The sequence below is a fragment of the Cinclus cinclus genome, chromosome 3 (assembly GCF_963662255.1).
Source record: "Cinclus cinclus chromosome 3, bCinCin1.1, whole genome shotgun sequence".
In the NCBI taxonomy this organism is placed as follows: Eukaryota; Metazoa; Chordata; class Aves; order Passeriformes; family Cinclidae; genus Cinclus; species Cinclus cinclus.
The window spans coordinates 10,657,648-10,667,022 of NC_085048.1; the positions used below are offsets into that span (position 1 = coordinate 10,657,648).

Consider the following 9,375-nt stretch of genomic DNA (forward strand, 5'->3'; position numbering starts at 1 on the left):
GCCGGAGCCAGCGTGAGCCGGGCGGGGCCGCCGCAGGTGCCGCGTGGGCGGCGGGGAAGGGGCGCAGCTCCGGGCCCCACGATGAGGGGAGGCCCTGCGGGCGGGGCGCGCCCCGGGGCCTGAGGGGGTCGCGGCCCGCTGCTCCACGGGGTCGGAGCGCTCCGGGCCGCGTCTCCAGACGCGCACAGCGCCAGGGAGAGGCAGCGCCGGTGCCTTCCCCCGCCCGGCCGGGGCGGGGCAGGGGGGTGGCCGCTGCCGCCGCTTCCCGGCCGCCCGTTACCGCCGCGGCCGCGCCCGGAACCATGAGCGGCTCCGGCTCGGAGGAGTCGCAGCCCGGCCAGGCGGCGGAGGACGGGCAGTGGGAGGCCGACAAGGACTGGGCGGCGGCCAAGGCTTTCTACGACAATCAGGTTAACCAGAGAGTCCGGCCGGTGAGTGCGGGCGGGCCGGGGGTCCGGAGCTCGGGAGCCCGGGGGGACGCTGGGGGCCCGGGGGCTGAGGGCCGCGGGTCGGCGCTACCCTGCGCTCGCTCCGCAGCCCAAACCTCAGAACGCCATCACTGTGGCCGTGTCCTCCCGAGCACTCTTCAACCTGGTGGAGGAGCAGCGGATCTACGAAGAGCAGGGGCTGGAGAAGTACGTGGAGTACCAGCAGAACAACGAGAACGTCATCCTGAAGCCCGGACCGGCGTTCTACTTCGTCAAGGTAGCCAGAGGCGGCCCGCAGCGGGTGCCCTGGCGGGGCGGGAGAGGGTGTGGGGTGCGGCCGGGCGCGGAGGATGCTGCGAGGCCAAATTTTGGGAAGAGGAGGAGCCCGAAGCCTCCTTCACCGAGATAATCCTGTCTCGGGGAGCTGTTTTTGGGAGCTCTCCCAACACCGAGCTCGTCGCGGCAGAGCAGCCTGGGATCATCCCCCGCATCTCTCTGCGCACCCTGGCCCCGCAACCGCTGCTTCTCTCCCATCTCCCATTCCCTCTCCTGCTCTCCCCTCCCGCCGGTACTAATGCCGAACGCCTGCGGCAGAGCACGTACTGCTCGCGTCACCGGCACCGGAGTGGTACCCTCAGCATCCCGGTTTGTATCCCGGCTCACAGCACCACATCCCAGTGTGGGTAAGGAGCAACCTGCTTTTTCCGCTGGACATGGGCCGTATCAAACATCTTTCTTCTTAAGACCATTTCAGTCAAGATATGCACCAATTTGTTTTAAGTTTGTCACAACCTCCTTCTCCTCCCCAAAACCACCCAAAACAAAACAAATAAACAACTCACTTGCCCTCCCCACTCCAAAAGAAAAGAAAAAAAAACCAAACAAGCAACAACAACAAAAAAAAACCTAAACATTGTTGATTTTAATTTCTTTTGGTCAACTTAATTTTTCCTTGCTTTTGTTGTCACCCTGGAAATTGTTCTTGAGGACCAGCAAAAGAAGTGGACTTCCTACTTCTGAGTCAGGGTTTAAGAAGAGCTGAAATGGAATATTTTTCTTTCATTTCACAAGAAAAGAGAAATGGCCAAGGAAAACAGCCTGCTGCATGGAAAGCAAGTGAAATTACAGAAGAGTGAAAAAAAATGAAAATACGTATGTTTTTGAAGAGTACAGGTTTTAGTAGGACTGTCTTGAAAAAACACAGTCCACAGAGTTAATTTAATCCATTGAGAAGAGTTCACTGAGCTTTACCACAATGATTTTAGAAAATGAATGAAATCGTAATTGCAAATCATACTTGCTGACCTCAGAGTTGTGGCAGAATATTTCAGGTTTCAAAAGTAGATTTTCATTACTTCAGTTTCCGTCTCACAAATTTAAAACTTAATCATTAATCACTTTATGAACATACAGAGTAGAAAAATTACTTATGTCAATACCCATGCTGATGTAAATATAACTAGCTATTAGGAGCATTAATGGCACAAGCATTGTAAAGGTGTTTCTAACATAAAAGTGTGGCCATAAAATAATTCACTGTGTACACTAGTGAGGGCAGACTGGCTTGGGAATTTACTGCATCTTTCGTATATGTAGCAGCCCTGCTAGCACAGTCAGTTTTAAGATTAAAGTTCAGTGTCAAATTTACTTAGAGTATAAGCACGATTTGACTCTTTAAGTGCTCATACTTTGCACCTTGACCTCTGTTCCCTTCTGATATGCTATTTTTTTTTAATTCTGTATATTGCTTAGTCACAGGAATCATTAGGCTAGAGAACTATGGCTTTGTTGAGTCATTGTTTCTACTTGGAGAAAAAGAAAGCAAAAAAGAAATAATATCTTTGGATTACCTTATTGAAATGTTTACGATACTAATTTGAAAGTATTCTCATGCTTGTAGCACTTAAGATTAGTAATCACAGGCCAGGGTGATCTTAGATTTCAAAGTATGAAGACACTGGACCAAAAAATGGAATCCCTTCTTCCACTCACCCTTATTCTCTAAGAAATTGCCAGTGTAGTCGAGTATTAACAATAGAAGTGAGTTATGACCACATGCTAAGATTTTTTTCTAGGCCTTATACCAGGCTCTAACTTAGAATTTTCCTAAGCACAGTCTCAAAACAGCATAGCTTTTTCAAGTGAGATTTCCAGAATTTAATTATGAAATCTGTGTTTTACCTCTGAACAACTGGCCTGACTTTTTAAAGCATCTTAATAAAGAATCACTCTATCTTGCATTCACTCGATGATTCATTATTGATTTCGTTGCTGTAATCCCAAAGAATTCCATTCAAGGGTCAAGATGAAGTTCTAAACAGGAGAACAGTTGGATACAGAGAGAGATGAACAGGTGAAAGGTCAAAGAAATAAGAATGCCAGACTGTGGGTATAACATGTTGGCCAGTTGTCTTTGAAGAGATCTCAAAATCCATCTGAAATTAGAAACTCACAAGCTAATCATGTTGGCAGGATGTGATTTTGTACTCATTACTTAAGGATGGTCTTTGCGAGCTGATGACCTGAACTCTGTAGGTAAATCAGCCTAAGTAAATTCCATACCTCAGGAAAAAAAAAAAAAAAGGAAATTTACTTGCTTCCTTTCAACTGAGCCCAATGGTTGCTGGGGGCAAAGCAGAAAGGAGTAAAAGAAGTTCTGCAAGTTAAACTATCAGCTATTTTGCACTGTCCTTTAAGACAATCCTATCACTAAAACTCCAGTGACTGAGAAAGGAGGCACACTCCTCTTGTCTGTTGAACTTCCACATTTTTAACCTGCAGGCACTGGAGCATGTCAATGCCCGGCTTCTTGAGCTGTACCCTGATGATGAAGAACGGTTTGATATTGTCCTGATGACTAATAACCATGCCCAGGTGGGAGTGAGGCTCATAAACAGCATCAATCACTATGGTAAGTAATTACTGATGTGTAGAATTGCCAGCTGTTACGTAATGTGAATTAATTTTATTCTTCCTCTTCTGACTTTGGGAAAAGCAGCTTCTTGGATATTTATTTTTGGGTATCAGCATAAGTGAAACAGTATTAGACATAATTTAGTCCAGTGCTCCAGATCTGTTAGGTGTGAACCGTAACTTCTTAGAAGTTTAACATCAAACATTTTGATATTTGGTGTCTATGCTCCCTACATGTACATCTTCACAGCAGTTACTCTGCTGTCTTAGAGGGAAATTTTTCTCCTAAATTCTCAGTGAGGATGGACTGATTGAAAATTGTAATCGAGGTTGTGTAACTTGTTGAAATTTCAATGAACATTCTTTCTTTTTTTAAGTTTACTGTAAGCTAGGCTAGTGTACCTTTTCACAGTTTCCTTTCACCTAGTGCTGTTCTTACTTTAGGTCTAACAATTGAACGTTTCTGTATGACGGGAGGAGAGAGCCCCATTGGTTACCTGACTGCATACCTCACAAACCTGTACCTCTCAGCAGATTCTGACAAAGTGCAGGAAGCTATAGAAGCAGGTTTGAATTTACTTTCTTTTGTTATGTGTTGATGTCTTTTGTTACCTTTGTTGAGCTTGTTCCAAAATTATATATACGTATATATATATAAATACATATAGTGTGTCTTTCACAGAAGGTATTGTTGCTTCATCAAATGCAGAGAGTCACCACTTTGTTTGTATGGTGCAAAGTCACCACTTATTTTTACTCAGCCAAATAAAATCGTGTGATAGTGTTCCTCTCTGACCCTTCAGTCTGTTAATAGTGACAACTTAATCACCCTACACCTTCGTCTTCTCCCCTTCAACAAGAAAGAAAACTCCCATCTCTATTCAACTTCTGTTTGAATAGCATCATCTTTTTGGTACAACTTAATAAAGCAACTTCTGTGTCCCATAAGGAGTTAAAAAGTAACAAATACTTTGATTGAGTGGTCTCCTTGGGATTTCCTACTTTTTGCTCATTTGCAGCACAGCTTGGGGACCATTTTTATATAGTCTTGTGTGAAAGTGGAAGGAAGCATGTTCAAGAAGTTTTGGCTGTGGGACAGCTTCCATGCATTTGTGTTACAGAACAGCCATCTCTAATTAGCTTTTGTGTGCTCACCATGTATAAGTGTCACCACCAATAAGTTGTTGGAACCAAACTGCTGATGGTTTAATGACTGACTTTGTAGAACATGCTAACTGAGGATCTCTGATCTATTTTCAGGCATTGCATCAGCTACGATGTTCACTGCCAACAAAGATGTTGCTTACTCGGATACACAGCTGAGGGTGGCTTTTGATGGGGATGCTGTTATCTTTTCTGATGAATCAGAACAGATTTTCAAAGAGCAAGGATTAGATAGATTTTTTGAACATGAACAGCTGAATGAAAATAAGCCTCTTGCACAGGTTTGTATTTCTTGAATTACTTGTTTAAAGGGAGTTTACAAAAAATTTGATAGCTTTCATTGCTGTATTTCTCCACTTCCCCAGTGTGGATGTGATTTCTGTGAAAGCTTATGGCCCTATTTTTCCTTTTTTGAGGATAATCTTTAAAATGCATGTTTCACATAAAAGAGGTGACCATTGCCTTCCTTGTATCAGTCCACCATTGCAGTCCTCTCTTATTTCTCTGAGAACTGCATATGTAAGACGGTGACTTACAGTTGTCTTTTAATGGTATCATTAGAAAAACAAATGTTAGTACTGATTTCCTTGATTATTTTTTTATCAGACTGTAGGTAATGCTAATGTGAAACACTGAGATATTCTGGTCGTTAAAACAGGAAAATATCTGCTTATTCCCAAGTGGAACTATGCATTTGTCTAAAAACACAATTTTTTAACATTATCTTAAACTGAAGGACCAATTCTGACATTGTTAAGAATAGTATAAATTCAGAATAAAAGCTTAATTGATGGAAGTACTGGACAGTGCAATATATTGCAATTTGAACAAAAATGTCATTTGTTTCATTTAATTGGAGTGTAGTATAGTCATTAGTCTGGAAAGAGTTCATAGATGGATTTGTAATTAGGTATTCTACTGGTTTTTGTGCAGCAAAAAGAATTACAGCCCATGGTTCATAGTAAAAAATGGTTCAGTGTTTTCAATGAAAATTTTATTAAAGACAGCGGTTAAAAGTTAATACTGTAAGAGGTCTTGTAAGCCTTAGTGAGAATTAATTTTCCCACTGATCCTACCATATAGTGTTGTGGTTTTAACTTTTTTCCAATGTTCAAATACCTAATGAGGGTACAGACCCATTTGGAGATGTTACATGGAGAATTTGCAGAGTAACACAGCATTAGGAAAAGGAATTCTGTGTGTAACTAGCAGTTTGGAAGAAAGCAAAGGAATGATTTGGGGAACTGTGGAGATACAATAAATATGCTTCTGGTGTTTAATACTCAGGGTCCTTTGAAGGGTTTTCTGGAAGACCTGGGCAAACTCCAAAAGAAGTTCTATGCAAAAAATGAACGATTAAATTGTCCTATAAGGACCTACCTGGTCACAGCCAGAAGTGCGGCGAGCTCTGGAGCCAGAGTGCTGAAGACTCTCCGTAGCTGGGGTCTGGAGATTGATGAGGCACTTTTCCTAGCAGGAGCACCTAAAGGACCAGTCCTGGTGAAAATCCACCCTCACATTTTCTTTGATGACCAGATGTTCCACATTGAAGGGGCACAGAAATTAGGCACCATAGCTGCACATGTCCCCTATGGCATTGGTCAGAAGCACCAAAAATCTACATGACTGGAAGGTGCCATTAAGGATAAGGTTCTTAACTCAGCCAGCCTCTTATCTACCAATAGTTACATCTGAAAACCTCTACATTTATGTATTGTGAGCACTGTGTTTAAAGATCAAACTTCTGGCTAGAACAGCCTTTAAAGGAAGTATTTTTAATATTGGTAAATTTTTAATAAGAGTTATTTTAATATAATTCTTAAGCAGTTTAGATTTTTTACCTGTCTGTACCTAACACTGTGGTTTTGACTTTAGGAGATGATTTGTACTGTTTTTATTACTTAAGACATATTCTGAAAGACAGAACAGTTATATTTTATCTAAAAAATTGTTGACAGGTTATTTATAAGAAACCTCATGCTGTAATGCTGGTTTTTGACACTTATTTCTGAAGTTCCCGAAAGAACAGTTTACGTTTAGCTGTTTACCTGTTGGTGATTTTTCTGGTTAAATATGTGTTCAATAGGTCTGTCACCACACGGCTTTGGCTTCTAGTAAAATAACAGTGTATTTGGTCATGTTTACGCTTATTTTTCTATATTGTTTTCTTACCTTAATAAAGCTGGCTTTACAGAACATTGCCATTTTTTAATGTAGAGGTTTTAGCATAATTTCCTCAGCAGAGTTTGAGTAATCAGAATGTTCCTGATGTTTAGAACCAGAAGTGATCACTTTCAGTCAAATCTGAGAGCTAGAGGTCTCACCTTGACCTAACATACTTCACAGAGCTGGGTAGAAGTCTGACATGCTGTGAGTATCTTGGCTGGGACAAAGGCTGAAGCTTTAGAGCACACCTTCATAACAGCAGGTAATATACCTGGAAATAATGCTGTTGATGGAACTACTTTCTTCCTAACTAGATTCCCTTAGGATTTACAACTGTTCTGTGATTTGCATGAACTCAGTTTGGCAACTTCCAGTGAGTTTCCAGGGGACAGGTGCCTGTCACTACATGACTTCATATTTACACCACAGGTCTGTTCTCTCTCTTTTATGCTCAATTCCTGTATCTCTCATTGTTACCCATGTAACTAAGTGATATCCAAATGACACCACTAACATCTGTCAGGTGGTGTTTGTTTTCTTTCTCTCCCTAGTGGAACAACTGTCCTATTTATTGTTGTCATATATTCAGACCAGCAGAAACAAAACCAAAAGAATGTGCTTTGCAGTGGGAGTAGAAATGGTGAATCAAGCTTGTCATGATCTTTGGGGGAATTTGGCCCAGAATCTCATGTTAGCCTCTGAAAGCTTGGTCTCCTCTGTCCAGATGAACTGTCCTGTTACTGCAGAAAGCTCCACTGCATCATTATGGTTTCCCTCCCAGGAACGTAGGCAGTCATTTTAATGTTCTGGGTCCAAGCCACAAAGTTCTTTGGAAGCAAAGATCCTGCATGAAACATGAATAGAGACTGTTGGAAAGGTTTTCAAGTGTTCACACCAGTATGTGATGTTGATGGGATGCACTGCAGATTTCTCATGTACTTGGAGCTTTGTATGTGCTAAAGGCTTGGTGCCCAAAATGTATCAAATTTCCCAGCCCAGCCAGGAGGTGAGGAAGACATGAATTAACTGAGGCCTGGTCATTGTCTGCCAGGATGGGATAGAGTTACCTCACCAAATGAAGATTATGAAAAATGTTATTAGCAGATGTTTTTTATGTGAGAACTCAAGAGTCCACAAGGAATTCAAAAATATTCTTTAGCTGTGGAATATAAATTGTGTGTGTACCTTTACCACAAAAGCATGGCTGCAAATGTCAAAAAGTCCAGTCCTGCCTTTCTGAAGCAGAACAAGTATTGGCTGTTCTTCATCAGTGCGTTATTAGAGCTGTAGAGGTTGGGTGCAGGAAATAAAACCAGCATTTGACTCTCATTGAGCAATTACATCTTGATAATGAAAAGGCTAATGGGATCCTTAATCCCTATAGGAGCACAGAGGTGAGTCTCATACCTGACAGCGTAAGCATGCATGTGAATAAATTGGAAGCTGAGTCATGGGGTCCATTATGTTTACCTTTATTTCCAGTGAACCATCCACCTACAGCAAGAATGAAACCTAGTGGCCAGGACACCAAGTCGTTTTTTTAATCTGTGCACACACAATACTAGGGGACTCCCTCTTGCAGTGTCCTCCTGAGAGCACTAAGGCATGTGTGAAAAGAGTTCACAAATTTACAGAGTAGAATTTATATTCTTAGTCACAGAATTCAAATTTATATTAAAGTTCGTAAGCTGATGTTAAGGCCCACAATCACTTTTCCTAAATTAGTTGAGCAAAATGCCCTTAGATGTTTGAGATCATACACTGTCTTTTACTTGTCAGGCAACTGTCCCAGGCTCGATGGCAGCTCGTCTGCATACCAGCTGGCAGCATGGTGGGGGAGTGAAGCCACACTAGTTCATGCAAGTACTTTCCAGACTAATCTGGATGTTTGGGGAGAATCAGGCATGCCAAGCAGCCTCTGCCTGTTAAAATTATTTTCTTCTGCTCCAAGGCACAGCTTGGCTAGTGGACCGAAATAATCTTTTTCAAGAAAATTCTGTGAAGTGGGGGTGGGAGCTGAGGGAAAGCGTTTTCTATTTTTGTAGACATAGAAGAATATTGTCTCCTAATAGCATTCCAGTCCACAAAACAAAACAAACAAGCAAACAACAACAACCACAAAACTTAACAAAAAATGTCCTGCTTCTCACGCTTATCAGGCTACCATGAGTTTATGCCCTGACAACCCTAAGCCAGTCACAATTAAAACAGAAATGTTTTTTCAGTAGGGGAATAGAGAGAACTGTCCTTTATCACCCTGTTTACAACACTGGAAGACAGACTCATGAAAAAGAAACTGTCATCCTAGACAAAATCTGTAGGAGGATTAATAATAACACAGATTAATTCTATGTACGAAGAGAAATCTGTCAGGAAAACACAGTTCTTATTCCCTTAGCTTCCAGGTTCTTGTACCACATAAGAGTCCAGGCAAGACAGTAAGACAAATGGGAATGTCTTCAATTGCTACCAATCCCCGTGGAGAAAAAAGTTAGAAATAAGATTCTGAAGGTGACCTCAGATTTTTGTTTGTTTTTCTTACAGAGTGTGTAAGATATTTCCCACCAGTTACCAAGACATCACATAAACCCATATTCCCAGTTCTTCCCATCTTTATGACACCCTTTCAATTTCCAGTCTAGCATGTCATCTGACAGACATTTCATAATGTATTTCAGATCAAAAAATTGGAGATAGTCATCAT

General features: G+C 41.9%; 1 protein-coding gene across 1 annotated transcript; it reads left to right on the plus strand.

Moving 5' to 3' along the window:
* Window positions 1-277: 277 nt before the first annotated feature.
* Window positions 278-6,701, plus strand: NT5C1B (5'-nucleotidase, cytosolic IB). Its single transcript, XM_062489687.1, has 6 exons — window positions 278-431; window positions 538-705; window positions 3,210-3,339; window positions 3,786-3,908; window positions 4,602-4,786; window positions 5,793-6,701. The coding sequence occupies exons 1-6, from the start codon at window positions 303-305 to the stop codon at window positions 6,129-6,131; spliced, it is 1,074 nt and encodes a 357-aa protein (XP_062345671.1). The 5' UTR covers window positions 278-302; the 3' UTR covers window positions 6,132-6,701.
* The last annotated feature ends 2,674 nt before the right edge of the window (window positions 6,702-9,375 follow it).

Excerpts from the sequence above, each read along its gene's own strand:
- NT5C1B (XM_062489687.1), top strand. The coding sequence starts at position 303 with ATGAGCGGCTCCGGCTCGGAGGAGTCGCAGCCCGGCCAGGCGGCGGAG. Across the intron at positions 706-3,209 it reads CGGCGTTCTACTTCGTCAAG|GCACTGGAGCATGTCAATGC; the intron begins GTAGCCAGAGGC and ends TTTAACCTGCAG. Across the intron at positions 4,787-5,792 it reads AAAATAAGCCTCTTGCACAG|GGTCCTTTGAAGGGTTTTCT; the intron begins GTTTGTATTTCT and ends TTTAATACTCAG.